This window comes from Platichthys flesus, chromosome 12 (assembly GCF_949316205.1).
Source record: "Platichthys flesus chromosome 12, fPlaFle2.1, whole genome shotgun sequence".
Lineage (NCBI taxonomy): Eukaryota > Metazoa > Chordata > Actinopteri > Pleuronectiformes > Pleuronectidae > Platichthys > Platichthys flesus.
The window spans coordinates 1,110,300-1,129,664 of NC_084956.1; the positions used below are offsets into that span (position 1 = coordinate 1,110,300).

The 19,365-nt window shown below is 46.7% G+C and overlaps 1 protein-coding gene and 1 long non-coding RNA gene across 2 annotated transcripts; one reads left to right on the top strand and one right to left on the bottom strand.

The window, feature by feature from the left end:
- Positions 1-10,619: 10,619 nt before the first annotated feature.
- On the bottom strand, positions 10,620-11,112 carry LOC133966747 (uncharacterized). The gene is made up of 2 exons (XR_009923982.1): positions 10,900-11,112; positions 10,620-10,809 (listed from the first exon to the last, which is right to left on the bottom strand). It is a non-coding gene; the product is annotated as an uncharacterized LOC133966747 (long non-coding RNA).
- Positions 11,113-11,172: 60 nt separating this feature from the next.
- LOC133966746 (homeobox protein Meis1) lies at positions 11,173-17,227 on the top strand (the record flags this gene model as incomplete). Its single annotated transcript, XM_062401787.1, is given in 6 exon segments — positions 11,173-11,907; positions 13,588-13,808; positions 14,810-14,951; positions 15,255-15,305; positions 15,823-15,873; positions 17,081-17,227. Coding segments are annotated over 6 exon segments (624 nt in total), but the record flags the coding sequence as incomplete, so codon positions are not given.
- Between the last annotated feature and the right edge of the window lie 2,138 nt (positions 17,228-19,365).

A 19,365-nucleotide genomic window follows, 5' to 3' on the forward strand; every position in this document is an offset into this window, starting at 1 on the left:
CTCTAGGTGTGTGTGTGTGTTTGTGCGTTTCTCTGTGTGCACACGAGCAGCTGCTTGCGTGTGTAAATCTCACAGCGTATGTTTCTGTGTCGTTTAAAGTTTACCTGTGTGTGTGTGTGTGTGTGTGTGCTGTGTGGTTTGTGTGTCTGTTGTGCGTGTGTGTGTGTGTGTTGTGTGAGTGTGTGTGAGTGTTGGCCTGTGGAGCTGAGGGGGCTGAACCCTCTGCCCTCAGATTAGCCCCTGGTTGATAGGATTAGGCTCTAATGACTGGGACTTGGAAGACAAAGGGAGTTTCTGCAAAGAGGCTTAGATATGGAAGAATTAGCAGCAACCTTCCATTGCTCTTTCTTTCTCTCTTTCTCTCTCTCTCTCTTTCTCTCTTTCTTTCTCTCTTTCTCCTGCCTGGTTCACTCCTTCTCTCTCTCCGTCTTCATGACCTTTCCTCTCATTGTCTCGTGCATACACATTGTGTCACTGATGCTTTCTTCCCATGTGGCAGAATGTGAGACCGGTGTTTCAACCTAACTGACTTTTCAATTTCAGGAAACAGAAAACCCTGTTGCTGTGTGTTCCTGCTAAGTCTGGATTTTACTGGCATTTTATTAATTGACGTTATAAATTTGAGTCAGCTTATAAAAATGCATTTTTCTCCTCATGAATTTTATATCTTATTTCTCACATGACGGAGCAGGTCCATGTCCTTATTCTGCATTCACGTCTCCAGCTGGTTCTACAGCTGCTGCTTATGAAAAAAGAACAAGTTCATCTGCGTCCATCAAAGAGCGAAAGAATTCGACTGTTTGAATCTGTTCAAGAGAAAAGGAGCAGATGACGGCTCTGGATTCTTCACATTTCAGGAGTTCAGGATTCCTCACGCTCCAGAAAAACTTTCCAAATTCACGAGGGAGAATCAAACATCTTGAAGCTCTTTGACACGATTCAGTGCCGTCAAATCACTGTCACTAGCCGCGGTGCCACCCGGACCGCTGCTCCCCCGTAGCCGCCCTTATTAGCCTCTATGCTAAATGGTCTGATGCGCCACAGGCCCTGCTCAGGTTCTAATTGCCCCCCGGTCTCAGATGCTCTGTGCGAGGGGGCAAAGCGGCCGGGACGCAACACAACAACAGCAAAAGAGAGGATTTAGGAGATTTTCTGCCAGCTTACGTAAGAAGAGAGGAGAGACGCTGCCTGTGTGTTTGCGTGTGCAAAGATAAAACCACTGGTGGGTGAAACCATTAGAGGAGTATTGCTCAATAAGCCTTGGTATTTTAATTTGGAGCAGAGTGTGCGTTGTGTGTACGCGTGTGTGTGTGTGTGTGTGTGTGTGTAGCGATGCTCGCGCAGAGAGGAGAACAGCGAGGGCAGAGCGGGGAAGGAGCCCGAGGAAGGAGGGCGGGGTGGACGCCGAGATTTGTTTGGGAAGTCATGTACGGTGGTGTGAGTCCGAGGGCCGAGTGTTGGTTTACTGATCCCCAGCTGGGCTCTAATCCGGCTGACTTTCAGAGACCTGACTGGGCAGAGCCGGCACAAGCACTGGCATTAGCACCACGGAGGCCCTGGGAGTGGGTCCACAAGCCAATCTCCTGTCACTCCTAATCCACTTACTGAACTGTGCATTTAGTTTATTTAGTTTCTTGCCAAATCATCACCTGAAGTTCATCATTAAGGAGAACAGGGAGCCCTGGTGCCAGCCGGGGAGGAGAGTGACCGAGGTCGTCTCATCACTCTCCAGTTCTCTTATCTCTTCTACAGCAAAACTCTCCCCAATACTCCTGCAGAAGTAATAAAACACGCACAATAAGTGACTGATTAGTCGACTCATTTGGCTCCATGTGTTAATGCCTCACTGTGGTTGTCAGCGGGCAGTTCAAAGCCGGGATGCGGAGCCGGGATCTGAGGAGCACATGTCAGAGGCCACATGCACAAATCCTCAAAGCCAAATCAACAGCGTTTACAGTGTAATAACAGTGACATCATGCAGTTTCCCTAACTATACCCTGAGTTATGTTGAGTCCAATTTGCCCTCAAATGCTCACACACACACACACACACACACTCACAGACACACACACAGCCTGGTGGCTTTTATCTTGTGCAGTAGATGAGGACCAGATGCAGCCTCTGTGTAATTACTGCGTGGTGAATTGGAGGAACAACGAGAGGGCGTCTTCCTGCAGGTAGAGGTTTCTGTTAACCCCGATCAGGTTGCACTGATGTTGTCAGCTGGAGACTGCCTCTCAGACAGAGTGTGTGTCTGTGTGTGTGTGTGTCTGTGTGTGTGTGCATGATCGATTATCGTTCACCTGTGTTTCCTGGAGGACTGTTTGGTTCTCTCTCTCTCTGGGACTCTCTCTAATCGCCGGCTCACCATTTACCTGTCTGAGCGTCTGAGGGAGACGTGCATGTGATCCGTAATGGTTCTGGACAGGCGACCCCACCAGGCTCTCCACTGGTGCCCGGGGGGGTGAAAGGTCAATCTCTAAAATGTTTATGTGCCGCGCTGTGATGTCGACTCTCTGGAGACGCCCAGATTAACCCGGCTGATCCCAGATCGCTGCTACTTTCATATTTACACAAGTGAGAAGCAAATGAGGTTCCACAGACTCGGGTCAGAAACCATCCAGCACCGAGTCCAACTCTCTGCTCGAGGAAGAAACACAGAAGTACTTCGATCCTTTACTGATGAGAAAGTACAACTTTATTAACATCAAAATATACTTTAAAAACATGAAATAAAAGTACTCATGCAGTATTAACCCTTTCCCTGCTAGGTATTCATATATATATATCATACTATTGGTGGAACTATTTAAACTATAAATTAAATTTGTTGATCATACAACACATTCACTGACTAATAGTGTGTGTCTGTAGTATAAGGCAGTATTAGGTGCAGTACTTGAATAATAAGTACCCCCCCCCCAGCAGATAGATGTGCAGAAAGTTTGAATGAACAGAAACTGTGGTCGTGATGTGTGATGATGGTTTTATTCCAGAGTTTGGTGAAGTGACAGGAACTGGGAACGTAAACTCCTCCTGCAGTGGAAGTCCTGGTGGTTTGGTGGTGAGGAGCAGATCCAGGCCCAGTGTTACCAGTGTTATCACTGGTAACACTGGGCCTGGTCTGAACAGCACAAGTGGTTCTTCCGCAGCCGCTCCGCTTCTCTCTCTGTTGGATTTACACAAATATTTAGAATCTGTTTTCCAGTCGACTTGTGTTTATTCAAAAAGAAGTGAATTTATATTATATGACGTCTGTGGAGAGAAAACGTTCCAGAGCCGAGAATGAAAAACACCTGTTTGATTTATTTAATATGTTAAATTACATCAAGCTCTGATTCACCCGTCTCTGTTTGTTGGTTTGTTGGTTTGTTGGTTTGTTTGTTGGTTTGTTGCTTTGTTTGTTTGTTTGTTTGTTTGTTGCTTTGTTGCTTTGCTGATTTGTTGCTTTGTTTGTCAGCAGGATTCTGCTAAAACTACCGAACAGATTTCCAACCTGATGGAAGGATGTGACGTGTGTGTTTTATTTTGTTTAGTTTTTTCACATCCTTTACATATTTAGGAGGCTGATGTGTGTAGTGTGTGTAATCTGATGCAGCTTGTTGTGGAGGTAATACAATCTACTGAGTGCAACTTTATCTATTGTGTGTTTTATGTATTTACAGACTTGTTTTTCAGCCTGAGGTCAAATCATGAAATGTGGAAACCTTTATTTTCTGCAACTTTAAACCAGGTTATGTTTATAGAAGCAATAAAAACAAATAATCACTCAAGAATATACAAAAAAAAGAGTTTGTCAGTTCAGTTCAACATTAATTAAAAGACTTAACTTTTCCACTCGATACCGAACACGACGTGCAGCGACCTCCTCACGTGATGTTTGGTTCCTGAGTTGAATCGGTGATAAACAGAATTGTGCAGATTGATATGGAAGGAAACACTTTAGAGCTTCAGGTGCACGTCCTCCGCTCGCTGCTTTTAGACGCTCAAGGATGAATCAAAATAAAAGTGGGTGGGAGGAATAATTATGTGAGACAGGTGTGGTATGATGTGTGATAAACAGAGGAGGAGAGAAAGAGCGACAGAACAAAGAGTATAAAGATAGAAGTGTCAAACATCAGCGAGTGCCAAGTCGTCTGTTGTTGTCTTCTGATGGTTATGACACTTGTGATAATTAACAAAAGCTAAGTGGAATAAATTTACAACAAGCTGCTCTACCTTGAGTCGGTGACAGTCGCTCTGTGAGTTCAGAGGAACTTTTTATAGAAAAGAAAAGTTCCTCTGTTTGAAAAGGGCTTTGTGATGATTGTTATCACAAAGGAGAAGAACAATTGATTCCATTTATTGCGGTGGAGCCTCGGTACGTGCACGTGCACGCCCATCCTCGTGCACGTCACCGTCTCTCTGACAGTGGTGGTTCTGACCGGAGCTTCTGCCCTGAAAGCTTCTTCTTGAGGATCCTGCATGATGTGACCTCTGACCTCCCGGTGAACCTGGGCAGAGATAACTTTGTTTAGGAGACGTTGGTTCACCGCTGCAGCCAATCAGTGTGTTTGGTAATCTGATTCACCGCCGCCCCCCCGCTGAACCGGAGCACCTGAGCCGACATGCTAGATGTTTGCTCTCAGTTCCGTCTCAACATTTTACCGACTGATTCGAATTCATTTTGAAGTTCAGCTCAACGATCCCCGAGCCCACGATTCATCTGAGGCCGTCTCTGAGGAATCCAGAGAAGTGTTCGGATCCAGAGCAGAGCGACTCCGAACCTCTGACTGGCTGCTCTAGAAACTGTTCACAGGATCTGTTGTTGGTTTCTTTAAATCAGAAGCAGCCTGGTACCTGGTCACATGTCACATGGGATATCCCCCCCCCCCCCCCCCCCCCCCGCCCAGGTGAAGATTAAGACCAGTAAGAAGCTGGTTTCACTGATCCTGCCCCTCGCTCCTCGCCCCCCCGCCCTCGCCCCTCCATCCTCCTTTATTTTGTTCTTTTTAATTGTTCAATAATTTTTCTTTGCTTAAAGCTGCACCACTGCGAACATATTATAGCTGAAACAATCAAACTGAACGCCCTGTGTGTAATCCAACATTTATTTCAAGTTTCTTGTTTGGTATCTACTATATTTATTTTATATTCTCTTCATTTATATTTGAAAACCTTTACTACATTTTCACATCTCTGGTCAAAGTTCAATCTTGCAAATGATTAATTAGCAATTAATTTTTCATACGATTTTCTTAATCAAAGAGGAAGCTGAAACGCTCAGGATCACATTCATTGACATATTCTAGGATTAGTGCACATTGGTTTTGTTGTAAGTGTGTGTGTGTGTGTGTGTGTGTGTGTGTGTGTAATGAGGGTACTTTCATTGTGACCATGTGTTTACTGCAGATACAGATCAGCCACAAGCCAACGCGGTCGTGGTAAAGGTTTTTATATCCCACCAGCCGCTCTGGAAAGAGAGCAGCCATCACAGGGAGAAATGGTTTCGACTCGGAGAATCATAAAAAGGTTTCTCTGCACTGAGGCTGGAAAGTCTGAGCAGAAATCTCTAGGTTTGCTTTATTGAGCTTTTATGAACTTGAATATCCGTCAATTCAAAAAACACAAAGACACCATGTCGGAGTTTCTTTAGATCCTTTGTTTAAAATCAAACTCTCAGTAACAACCGGAGGATTTTCACATTTTCACTTTGTGTTTTTATTGCCTATTTGAATTTCGGTTATTACTCCCCGGTATTAAGAATTTATTGTGGTTTTATGAAATATTCACAGTTTAAAATGTGAAATGTTTAAATATAAAGTCGGATATTTGTCAAACTGTAAAGTTTAACACAGTAACAGATGCATTATTTAAAATATTGATCCGTGCACTTCAGCAAATTCGGACTGTGTCTTACATGTGGAATCAAACCCTCCACATGTTTCCCTCCGGCTGCTGCTGGCTGGTACTGGTTTATTACCAGCAGGCGTTGCTGTGCTCCCAGGCCACTCAGCGCTCCAGCCTCCACTCACACCCGTCCAGGAAAAGATGAGTCTTCACACCTCCGCTGCAGCCTTCCCTCGCTCCTCGCTTCCCACCGCTCGTTCCTCTGTTCCTCTCCCTCCTGGTTTTCAGCCGAGCTCCAACACCCAGCGTTTTCCAGCCCTCCTCCTCCTCCTCCTCCTCCTCCTCTTCATCCTCCTCTTCGTCCCTCATCTTTCCCTCTTTCTCACTCTCCTCTGTCCCTCCTTCCCTCTAGTTCTCTCTCTCTCTAAGGTGCTGATCAATTCACAGCCTCGGTGGGAGGTGTGACAACCCCCCCCCCCCCCCATCCTGTACCATTCACCCACTGCCACCCTCACCCCTCCACCCTGAATGGTGCGACTGGCCGACATGTGACACCCTTTCCTCACCCGAAGCCTTGAATTTTTAGGGGGGGAGAGAAGTTCATGTGATGATGATGATGATGAATGACAATATCCCCCTGCTCTTCATCTTCTCCTTCTGTCCTCCTCTTTTCAGTCCGTCCCATCTCTTCCTCTCGTGGCAAATGTGTCTGTGACACCATTAGCACACCTGAAATAATACCGGCGGTGCCAAATGTTGCTGGGGGGGGCTGAGAAAGAGACCTTGAGAGAGAGGGAGGGGAGAGGAGAGGGAGGGAGGGAAGGAAGGAGGTGTGTGTGATGGAGTGATGAGCTCCTGCTCTATCTGTGGGGTTAATTCAGACTCAGCAGCCTTTCAGAGTAAAAGTGGAGCTGCTGACCCGGTGGCCGCCGGCACAATGTGAAAATTGACTGGCAGCATTCAGCACAGGCCTCTGCTGTGTGTGTGTGTGTGTCTGTGTGTGTGTGTGTCTCTGTGTGTGTGTGTGTGTGTGTGTGCTTGAATGTATACGTTAATTTGTCTATATGCATCTAATTTCACACAGCTCTCACTCTGCAGCAGCAGCTGCTCCTCACGTATGTATCTATAGGTGTGATGCAGCCGTGTCACCTCCTCGCTGCTCCTGTGTTTGCAGTTCTTTATCAAGAATCCACATGTTCCACATTAATTCAACACCTACACATCTGCTGTTCACAGACAAAGCAGCAGCACTTCTCTTACTCTCTTTAAATTAATCCAGTTTTTATTTTTAAACAAAGAAGCAGCTGACTCTGGATTTTCTCACCAGTTTATTAATCTGTTGTCTTTTGAGTTTTTCCTTTTTGTTGGAGGTTGTTTATGACACATGTGTTAGAGCATCGCTTTGAGAGGAAGAAAAGATCATTTCTATATAGAAATATGACTCATGTCACATTTAGAGTAAATGCCGCAACAGAAACAAGCAGATCATTATTAATAAAGCATGAGGATTTATTAATAATCAACTATTCAAAATATAGATTATTTATACAACTGGAAAAAAAGAGGAGAAACAAAAAAATACAAATACAGTTCTCAGTTATTTCCGTTATTATCATTTTGAACAATAAACAAAGATCATGATAAATAAATTAGGCTACAGTAAAGTAATTTATTTATAGGTTCAAATAATATTTTTCTGCATTTAGTGCAACGTGCAGGAAAATGAAAACTACCGATAACCAGTGAATTCAAGGTGCTGTGGTTTTACTGGTTTCTGTTCATTATCTGAGCTGAACTCTCCCTCTGCCTTTCTGCACGACGTGTAGTTCCCCACAGCGCCGGGAGGAGGCGCACATGATTAAGCCTTCATGTGTGTGAGCAGCTCTCAGCAGCAGGAACCAGCAGCAGTGAACTCTCCCACAGGAAAGTTAGGAAAATGACTGGAGCTGTGGTCTCCTGGTCTAAATGAATATTATAATATTTAATATTATTAAACTACAGCTGTGATTCTACACCAGTAACCACGTGACTGTATTAACTGTGCTGTGTTCTGTGTCATGTGATTATTCTCCCGAGGTTGAAGCTTCAAACTAGAATGAATCAAACTTCACACTCGAGCCTCTTGTGACAACAACGAGAGTTAAACTGTAAATTAGAATAATTCGGGCTGCAGCACTTTCATTAATTAGAAACATTTAGAACGCGGTGGTTTCCGTTCTGCAGTAAACATGCCTACCTGGCATCAGACCTCATTACGAGCACTTTGAGAACTCTGCGGATTCCTGCGTCTTTTCTCTCCTCTGCTCTGAATCACTTCTCACTTGCGCCCAAACGCGCCCTAATGAATCCGCCTGATTATTCTGACAGGTTGATAATGCCGCTCGTGCTCTCATATAATTAGATGTGCCGTGAACAACTTGTGCAGCGGGGCCACGGTGCAGGGGGAGAGCGGCTGCAGTGGCCTCGTTTCCCTGCAGATCCCAACACGCAGAGCTGCGGGGCTGCACAGAGCCTGACCTCGGTTTGACTCCTCGGGCTGCCAGTTGCTCCTGGTTTGTTTTTAACGCGCTGATACAGGAGGTCACACAGACACGGACATGTGATTCATATCTCTGACCTCGAGCTGCTTTTTAAAAACGGGTTCTATCCCCTCAGGCACGGATGGTACAGTAATGTCCGCATTTTTGCGTAATTTCCATTTGTAAGAACAATTCTCTGGAGCAGAAATATCTGCTGGTGCCTATAAATAGTGAGATGTGTTGCAGGGACCTCGTGTGTGTTGTGGGATTGTGTGTCCTCAGACTTGAACATAAAGACTACAACTCGTCTTTGTGCACAGGTCGAGGCGCTCAGGGCCGTCTCGTAACGCTGCCGCTTGTTTCAAACCCGCTGTCAATTCGCATTCAGCCGTTTGAAAGTAATACCTGCTGATTTTATTGAAACGACTCGAAGCATTACCGTCAACGCAAAGCGGATTAAACAGAAATGACCGTAATTCGCCCCCCCTCCCATCGCGCTCTTTCAGGGACTTCAGAACGCGCTGACCCTCGCGACGAGGAGAAGCAGCTCCAGGAGAGAAAGTGCAGCTTTTATAGACGCTAATTGAAGGCGCTTAATTGCTTTATAACGCCATAGTAGTTATTTTACAGTGGGCAGGCGCTGACGTGATCTCCTCTCATGTTAATTTAGACCTACTCCTTCTCAGCGAGTCACTAAAATCCAGTGCACCTTGTGTAAACGCACACATTTCACTGAAAGTGGATTAAAACACACGCGTCTCCTTGGATTAAAAAAAGGGGAAATAGAGTTTAAAAAAATAGTTTTTTCTTTAAATAATGGAATATATTGTAAAGAATAAAAAGTGAACAGGAGAATGAGAACCTTCTACTCACCATAAAGTCACTGAATTAACAAACTCCAGCAGATTCACGCAGAAGAAAATTTGCTCCGGTGTCTCTGTGCGTAAAAGTCCGTGCGTCCTGCGCGGCTCCCTGGCGGCTCTGGTGCCGCGCGCCGGACCGCGGGTCACTTTCATACCGTCAGCTGGCGGCTGGAGAAACGTCCCGTTCCGGCTCCGGCTCCTCACCGCTGAACCGGTGAAGCCGCATTATCATGTTCTGACACCGTGGCTGGCACCGGGGGCAGATGATCGATGGCTCCGCGCACCGACCGGGGGGAGAAAGGCGTCTTTAACATGCCTGTCACCGAGCAGCGACACCTCACGAGCACGATCTGGACCTGATGTGACTCTTTTTACAAACTCTCCATTAACGCGGAGTGACCTGGGAAATATTACAAAGTTCAGCAAACCACTGAATATCATCTGCAACAAAAAACATGAAACATATTCAAACGTCTGGAAACGCTTCATGAGTCTTTCCTTAAATTAACCTTGTCCATATGACTTCATAACCTTTGGATTATCTAATAACTATCTTATATTTATATATTAATGTTAACTTACTAAGTGTCTGTATTTACATTTTTATTTAAACTGAATAATATAGGATTCGAATCCCTTTATGTACTAAATTAATTAACTTAATTTCCATCCTCACATTACTCACAACATTTCTTTTTTTGGAATCAGTCGAGAGTTTATCTTTAATAGATTCACGCTCATTAATATTTGAACAAACTTTATTAATCTCTGCAAAACCATTGAACAAGCACGCGCACGCTTCATTATAATGAAATAACAACAAAACGCTGCGACCAGGAAGGTGACCGAATCTTGTTTGGTGAAGAGGAGTAATTAAGATAGAGACGTGAAAATTGGTGTGTGTGTGTGTGTGAGAGAAAGAGAGAGAGTGTGTGTGTGTGTGTGTGTGAGAGAGAGTGTGTGTGTGTCATAGAGAGAGAGAGAGATGTTGGTCAGATGTGTTTTGGTGAATCTGCAGTCTGCAGGAACTGACCGTGTAAAAAACGCAGAGTGCGTGTTTTCTAATCTCGGACGATGTTTTGTTTTTGCGTCTAATCGACGATGTGGCCTATAACCGATCAATCAGCCCCGGATCGATCATGTGGGGAGCCAATAGGGGGCTCCCATCCCTGTGCCTCTCTGCCATTGGCCAGCCCGGGCAGACTGGAGCGACCCATTCGGCTCGGCTGCGGGGGAGCGGGGTGGACGACATGTGAACTGTTACTGAGACACGGACGATGCTCCTGTTACGTTTCTGCAGCTTATTAATAAACTCATCTGTCGCACTGTGTAAACACGAAGTCTCATTCCACTGCGTCACGTGCACAAAGGGAAATTAAACCCGGGACACGAACCAAGTCACTGGATAGAAGTTGAATTTGTTGTTGTTTATTTGGTGAGGACGTGTTTGGAAGCATCTTCAGCCTTGAATCGTATTAACACTCACACACAGGTGGAGACAGATCCTCAGAGCCTGGAGAGTCTGACCTGCGGGACAGGGTCGTGTCTCCAGAGCAGAGGACAGGGGACAGACTGTCCCCGGCCTGGAGTCTGTGCAACTGTCCAAATAACCAGGTTATAGTGTTGTAATAAATAAAAACATGTTCCCGAGTTATTAACTGTGAAGTCTCAGCTCGTGTGGAACCTACCTGCGTGTCCCCGCAGCTTCACGAGTGGAACAGAGTGGAGTCTGTGCGCGTGCTCCTCCAGCATCCGGAGCTCCGGTGCCTTCCGCGGCTCCGGCTGCAGAGGAGTCCCGGTGTCACTGTTCAATCCCCGGGTTGCTGCAGCCCGCTGTGCGCCCCGGCCGGGGCTGGCTGAGTCCTCCCACCCCCCCCTCCAGCGCGCACGACTTGCTGCAGCCCGGTGCGTTGTGTAAGACGCGACCTGTTATGGCCACCACTACTTCCGGGTTTCAGCAGTCTGGTCGAGATCCTCCGCTCCTCCTCAGCTCAACACACGCATCCATTGTACACAACCGGGCAGGCGGCTCACGCACACACACGCACACAACCGCACACACCCACTCACACACATATGCACATGCAGACGCAGACGCACACTCGCGCGCAGCATCGATCGTGGCTCCTTTAAGAAAAGCCTAAGCCAGAATTATCACCCCACCTCCTCTTGATCTGCTCTAGACGCGTTTGCATAAGAAAATCCAGCCGGGAGCCGGGAGTGATCAAAGCGAGCGAGAGGAGCGCTGCTCGGGGTTCGAACTGTGACTGTGGCCATTAACACTGAGCCGGTGCCGAGCCCGTGGAGACGCGCGGCGGACCATCACTCATCCGGTACTTTTGACAAGCCCTCGCGCTTTGACTGACAGGCGGAGGGGCCGAACGCCATGAGAGTCTCCGCCGCGCTGTGAGGGGGCTTCTTGTTTCCACCCGGGCTTTTGGGACACGGAGTCTGGCGCCGCTGCCCACGAGCACGGCCGAGGAGCTACGCGCCGCGCCCGGGATCAACTTGCGCAGAAAAGCGCGGACTGGCTTCTTCAGCGTGGAACAAGAAGGCGCACGGGATTTCTGTTCTGACGCCGCTTCTTTCCATTTGTTTGGATTTTCTTTCTGCAGCTCGTCTCCATCCTGGCCGCGGAGGGGATTTATCTCCAGTGAAAGCAGGACCAGGGAGTGAGGAGGGTTATGGCGCAACGGGTACGTAGGGCTGTCCCCCCCGCACAAAGTTTCTCTAAGTCCACCGGGCTCGAACGCACCGCTGCGCTGTAACGTGGCTTGATGACACACACGCCCGCACGGACTCACGCACTCGGCGGTGAAAGTTTGGTGCCGTGCCGCTGACACATGGACGCACGGTTCGGTGTGAGTCGTGTGTTGGCACGGTGTTACGCGCGGCTCCACGAACCGGCCCGCGGAGGGACATCGGGAGCGCGATCATATCTCACATCGGCGCTGGTTCTCAGATTAGTTATGACAGGCCAGTTACTGGAAGCGGGGAGGGGGGAGGGAGGGAGGGCGAGGAGGCAAAACATATCTGCACATTTCTCCTCGCGCTGGGCTCGTCCACGTTTCACACCGAGAGCAGAACATTTGAAGAAGTCAATAAAACAAAACAAAATCCCAAATTTCATCATCAGGTCATCCCGAGCGAGAAGCGAGAAACGCGTAATAACAGCGTAATGGCAGCGAGGCGAGTTTCCAGAGGTGATGACTGGAGGTTCTGGTTCGGACCCTCCAGGCCAGCTGGCCCCGAGCAGCGGCGGGTTCGGAGCCCGGTGGCAGACGCAGGCTCGCTGGGCACGATCAGCTGCTGTGGCACCGGAGCCGCTCCACGCTGGGGTCTGCACCGCTCTGCCTCCGGGATCCGAACCCTCAGCTCCAAGTGATCCTGCTTTTGTTTGTCGCTTCCAGAGAAAAACCATCAATAATTCAACATCACACTTTTTAAAACTTTTCCTGCAGCTGTTTCAAGCGGACTCGGTGTCTCTGCGGGGAAAAGAACCAGCTCCGTGTTTAATAAACTGCAAAACAACAACGTGAAGAATCACCGACACTCACAGACTCACAACTGACACGTGAAGAAAGTTACAAAATCCAGCTCCGGTTTAAAAAGCGTCTCTAAAAAAGTCACAACACGCGTTTAGTTGTGTGTCTAATCAAAGTGTGTTTAATATTTAATAACAAGCTGCACAATTATGAGCGTGTAAAATTTAAAACACTGTATTTAAAAAGTTTAAGACATTTGTTGTTGTTCACAGTGAAATAACACCAGGCTTTAAAATACTAATAATAACAATGAAATAATAGCAATAATAATAACCGAGTCGTGCTGCTATAGTTTTAGTATTTTTCACTCCTAATAAATTTAAACGTGTTGAATAATTCATATAATTTTTTCCCTCTAAACTACAAAGCTCCTTGTAAATAATCTGAGAGCAGAACTACTTTCTGATCTTTACAACAAGGGTTGTAGTTTTTAAAAAGTAAACAATGTTCTATTTAAACTTCAGGGCTTTCAGGAAAACTATAAAAAATTATTAAACAAATGTGGGGAATTTATTTCTCTTGTTTACTAATTTTTATAATAGTAGTTTTAAAGAAAGAAAGTAAAAGGGCAGCTCGGTTCACTTGTATTGAAGAACCACTCTGAATTATAAGAATTTAAGAAAAACACGTCGACTGAATTTGGATATTAATTATTAAACTATTTCCCAGTTTGCATATTTTTTACTTTCCTGTTTTAAACGAGCCACCAGTCTCCCAGTGACTCCTCTCTAACTTTGAAGAACTTTCTAATGTTTTCCAGACTTTTATATGAAGTTGTGACCAGACAGTGTTTCTGTGCGTGTGTGTTCACCGCGTGTTTGTTGTGTGCAGTACGAAGACTTGCCCCACTACGCGATGGACGGGGTGGGCATCCCGACCACCATGTACGGGGACCCGCACGGAGCCCGGTCCATGCAGGCGGTGCACCTCAACCACGGGCCCCAGCTGCACTCCCACCAGTACCCGCACAGCGCCCACACCAACTCCATGCCCCCCAGCATGGGCTCCTCCGTTAACGACGCTCTCAAGAGAGATAAAGACGCTATATACGGGTAGGTTCGAGTCCCCGGTCCCCGGGGGAAGTGTCTCGTGGGCCCGGGCCCGGAGGGGGCAGCCGGGTCCCGGAGCAGGAGAGAGCCCGGGTCAGAGCCCGGGTCAAAGCCCGGTGGAAACACTGGAGCACAAACTGGTGCACTGTGGGAGAGAAAGCGTCTAAAATAATGTTCTGTCAGTTTGACATTTTATTCTCTTAACGTCAGCCATGTTTACTACATGTTTGTGACAAGTGGACAAACAGCAGACACGTTGTGGAGCTTCACGTGCTCCATTTAACTCAACGTGTATTTTTAACTTGAATAATAACACTCACATAATAATCAGGCAAAGTAGAATTATTATTTTTATTTCAGAATTTAACTTTCTCAGTTTCTTTTTTTAACTCGAGCAAAAAATAATAACCTCATATCTTTTAACCATTTTAATTAAATATTGTGTAGCGTTGCAGGCCTCTTCAAATTAAAATATAAATGTACAATGTTTGAGGGAAATCTCACACACGCATGTCAATTATTATTTTTCAACAGAAGTTAATAAAACAATTTTTCTAAGCCTTAATTAGTTAGAGGCTGAACAGTTTCACTTTGCGATGACACAACTTCAGGAGACATGTTGTCACCGAAGCTTCAGCTGTTTGCTGTGATGCCTCAAACAATAAATAAAACACTGGATGTGCACGTTCACCACACACACACACACACACACACACACACACACACACACACACGTCTGTAATCCAAACTGAGACCTGTGCAAGAAATTGTTTGACTGACTCTAAAGCTGTTATGCTATTAGGCGGGTCTAGATGTAATCACAGGAGTCTGCCCGCGGTTCGCAGCCCTGCTCCAGCCTCTGCATGAGATCCGAGCCGCGGCTGCAGCCCGGTCCCCACGGGCGACTCGCTGCAGAGTAGCATGGCTGGCTAAATCGAGCCCGGAGTAGTGTTGACCCCGGCGCTGTTCTCTGTGGTGACATTTGCTTTTGTGTGTGTTCCCAGGCACCCCCTGTTCCCCTTGCTTGCACTGATTTTTGAGAAATGTGAATTAGCGACGTGCACCCCCAGAGAGCCCGGGGTGGCGGGAGGAGACGTCTGTTCATCGGAATCCTTCAATGAAGACATAGCAGTGTTTGCAAAACAGGTCAGGAGAGTTTGACTCTTTTTCTTACTCTTTTGAAATCGTGCTCTCACCTGCACACGCACAGTGTGGAGCTCGTGACCTTTGTGCGTAAAGTTAATTCTGCATTAACAGAAAATGTAAATGACATGTTTTGTAGAAATGTTTTTAATTTTACACAGTGTAAAGTCTGTGCGTAAAGTGAGAATTAATGTCCAACACACACACACACGTTGTATTTCATGTTACATTCTGAGTTATGTTTAACTTTATAATAGTTTGTGTTCATGTATTTTATATTAAAAGAAAAATGTTTTTGCTTTTTAGATTCGGGCAGAAAAACCTTTATTTTCATCAAATCCAGAATTGGATAATCTGGTAAGAGGCATGATTTATTTATTAAGATTTCCTGTCCCCATGTAGCAGCTGCACGTTTTGCGTCAGAGATCGTGCATGTGGCGCTGAGCACTAAAAGCACAATGTGAGGTGATGCTGGTGCTCGGGGGCTGTGTGATACCCCGATGGCCCCCGGTTGTCTCTGCACATGAAGGCCCGCTGCTTGACAGCTGTCGCAAACCTCTGAACTCCGGCTGGAAACTTTTTTCCTGCTCGTGCTTTTACTTTGTGTAGTTTAGCTTCCTGTGAATGTGAAGTGAGAAGACGGGTTCCTCCTCGGAGCTAATAGATCTCTGACTCTCAGGCTTATTGCCGCGCCATGTCTGCACCGTATGCCTGCTCTCCATATTGCAATAACGTCCAAGTTTAATATCAGTTCCACATAAAAGCTTCTCGCATGAATATTTCTCCTCGCCTCACTTGTATTGAGAGAAAAGTGCCTGTTTAATATCAAAAGATGTGAGCAGCTCGTTTTTTTATTGTTATTTTAATTTTTCAGATGATTCAAGCCATCCAAGTTTTACGATTTCATCTTCTGGAGCTGGAGAAGGTAATATCCTCTGTCCACTGCACCACCTCACACCGATGGGCGGCTATTTGCATAAATGTATTTTTGCGAGTCGGTTATAATTAGCGTCAAAATCAATCATGGGGCCGTTTCTCCTCCGCGCGTAATCACGACGCAAGCTGTTACAACTGGAACGGATATCTCTGTGCCCAAATCTCCCCGCGCGCTCTAATGAAGTTTAATGTGCGCGGAGATTGCGTGCAAGGTGAAACATATCGGCGAACTTTGTGGGTTTCGGTGGGAGTGATTCTCTGCGGAGGGCAGAAGGCCCCGGGCGGCCATCTGCGGCGGGAGGGAAGGTGGGTGGAACAGCCTGATTGTGGCTCCACCGCCTCTTTCAACCTAAACTTTAATATGAAATATAAACATGAAACATTATCTAAACCGTTGGTAGTTTAATGACTGAGCCTTGCGCGCGCACTGCTCCCCCGTGCACGAACAGAAGTCTGCAGCTCAAATACAAAGTTTTAAGGTGGAATCTGTGTTTTTCTGCGCGTGCACGCCGCTGACATTTGAGGTGCTCGTGCTGCAGGACGCGTCACATCGGCGGTGATGATCTGATGTAGGAGACGAAATTAAACAGTTTACCTTCAGTGTCAGTCACGCGGGTCGCGCTGCTCTAATGGCCTCGACCCGGGGCACCATGATGGATTCAACACGCGTGTTGAGTGCGTCGCGGCCCCGCAGCCCCGGAGCCCTCGTGTCACTGTCAATTTTGGACTATATCTCTATTTTGAGAGGCGGAGGGAGAAAAGAAAGTTGCTATCAGAGACCGGAAGGAGCGCGGGGCAGCCACCGTGCGCGCTGTCCTCCGCGCGGGGACGGATCCAGAGGGTCTGTCCTCACGTGTCCAGAGAAACTCAAAGTCTTTAGAGGCAGAAAAAAATAAAACTTGATTTTTTTTTTTATTATTGCCAATAATTTATCACAGTGTCAAATGAACGTGCTGTCATTGATCAGCCACGACTCTGCCTTAAATCTTTTAAAACTATTTTCTTTAAATGTTAAAAGCAACAATGCGCGGCGTACAAAATGCGTAAAAACTGTTTATGCTCGAATTTCGTGTCAAAGGCGGCTTTGTGTGTGTGTGTGTGTGTGTGTGTGTGTGTGTGTGTGATGCTGATGAAGATGAGGGTGAAGGTCTCAGTGTGTGTCTGTGTGTGTGACGCTGTGCCTCCTCTGCCCGCAGGTACACGAGCTGTGTGATAACTTCTGTCACCGGTACATCAGCTGCTTGAAAGGAAAGATGCCCATCGACCTGGTCATCGACGACAGGGAGGGGGGGTCCAAGTCAGACAACGAGGAAATCACGAGATCATCGGTGGCCCTGGATCAGGTACACACCCCTCCTCTCTCACTCTCTCTCCCCTCTCCCCCTTTGTGTGTGTGTGTGTGTCTGTGTGTGTGTGTGTGTGTTCTCCCTGCTGGTTATTCAGCTATTCTGGGTCACTACTCCGCTGCTCTGTTATTTGCATATGATTAGGGCCGTTTTACATTCCATCCATCGGAATGAAAAATTCTGAATAACGCTGCTATTATTGGTCCATTAAGAGCTGAACCCGGAACCGACCTGGGGAGATTAGCTGGAGAAAGCCTCGCCATAAACTTGCCCTGTTTCATGTCCATTTTAATTTAGTGTGCGTGTGCGTGTGAGAGGGACGCGTCTCCTCCGAGAGGCTGGTGGCTGGTGGCTGCGCACTGAGGTTTAGGTGCCTTTGCTTCCTCCACTGTGCGAGTTCACGGTTCATCACGCGTCTCCTCGGTGTTTCTCCTCAGACATGAGTGCACATTGCTTATCGAGACCTCCTCCTCCTCCTCCTCCTCCAGATTCCGCTCGCAGCCCCAGCCCCTCGACCAGGACGTTTATTCATTTTATTATTTTAAAGCAGCGGGTATTAGAGGTAGATTAGGGGAGTGTTTCCCTTTGTGCAGATATCACAGATAGCCGCGGCCTTCATTATGTGCTCCAGTGGCTGGTGGCACTCCGGGGACATTGTAGTGCGCGTACATGCACGACCCCACTGCTCCACTCTGCCGGTAAATAATCAGAACAGCCACCGATGATTAGAATTATGCAAATCTGGATTTTTCGGCCATTAATAGCTGGAGTCATTTGGTTGAAGGCGATGAGAGCATGTATCAATAAGTTAAACTCCCCCCCCCATCTTTACGCACAGGCTTATGGGAGATCAGCGGCTCTAACGTATGGACCCCGATGAGGAGAGAGAGAGAAAATTGAGTGTCCAAATTAAAGGGATTAGCTGGGTACTCCGACATAAAAGCAATGAAGCGATTAGGCTAAATAATTTAAATCCGCGGACTTCCATATGGTTGAGTGGCTGGTCTGAGCACAGAGGGAGAGACGGCCACCGGCTTTTATGAGCTGGGCTCAATGGCAGGACTGGGGCCTGACTGGGGCCTGACTGGGGCCTGACTGGGGCCACCCCCACCCCGCTGCTGCGGCTCTCCTCCATCCCCTGGCCCTTATGTCTGATTATGGAAATGAGAAAGATCACCCGGAAGATAATACTTCATTTAATCCAGAAGCAGAATTAAATAACACAGACGCCACTTGTGCATTTAAGTGTCTGTTTGAACCTCCTTGTTTCCTCCTGGGGATTCGCTTGTCAAAAGTTTTTTTGATAGATAGGTCAGGACATGGAATGAAGCCTTCTGTTCTATAGATGTGTTAAAACCCTTGGGTTTCAAGGTATATGAGGGAAATTATGTTGTGCTCGGGGCACTGATGCAGATCTTTAATTGACTGTAAGATGAAGACATGGCCTAATTTAATAGAATGATCGTCCCTACATATCGTTAATTCAGGACAAAACCACAGCGGCTCATGTTTACACTGACAGAAGAATGGAAATGACCCACAGGCACAGTTTGCATTGAAACGCAGAGACAACTTTCTGACAGATGTGTGATATGGAGGGACGGGCTGATGCTCGGCACGATAACATGGAGCCTGTGCACGGCAGCGGGCTGTGGGCAAACGGGCATATCCAAACAGGGAGAGCGTGCACGCTTCCCACTGCTCCCACTGTCACTCTAATGGCTCTGCACTTCACCACTTACTCGCTGCACAATATATATTTTAGAATTTTGTGAGCTATTTTTGTGTGACATCTTATCTGCAGTTGTGAGGCAGTGACATCCTTAACGAATTTGCGTTGTGTGGGCATTATCTCTTTCCATATGTATTTTTAATATATGCCCTCGAGCATAAAGTTGAAGTGGACCGGGGGAAAAAAAAATGCTCAGAATTTGCACAAAGAACAATGTTAACAAGATGGAGAGAGCAGGCTCATTTATTCATAAAGCAATTTATTCCAGTGAGGCGACTGTAGCAGAGGAGAAAAAAATACTTTGAATTTATTAAACTCAACAATCCAACAACGCAGACTTTGTTGCGGCATTATGCAGCCTCGCGTCATAACAGTCATTTCTGAATATTCTCAACATGTCTTT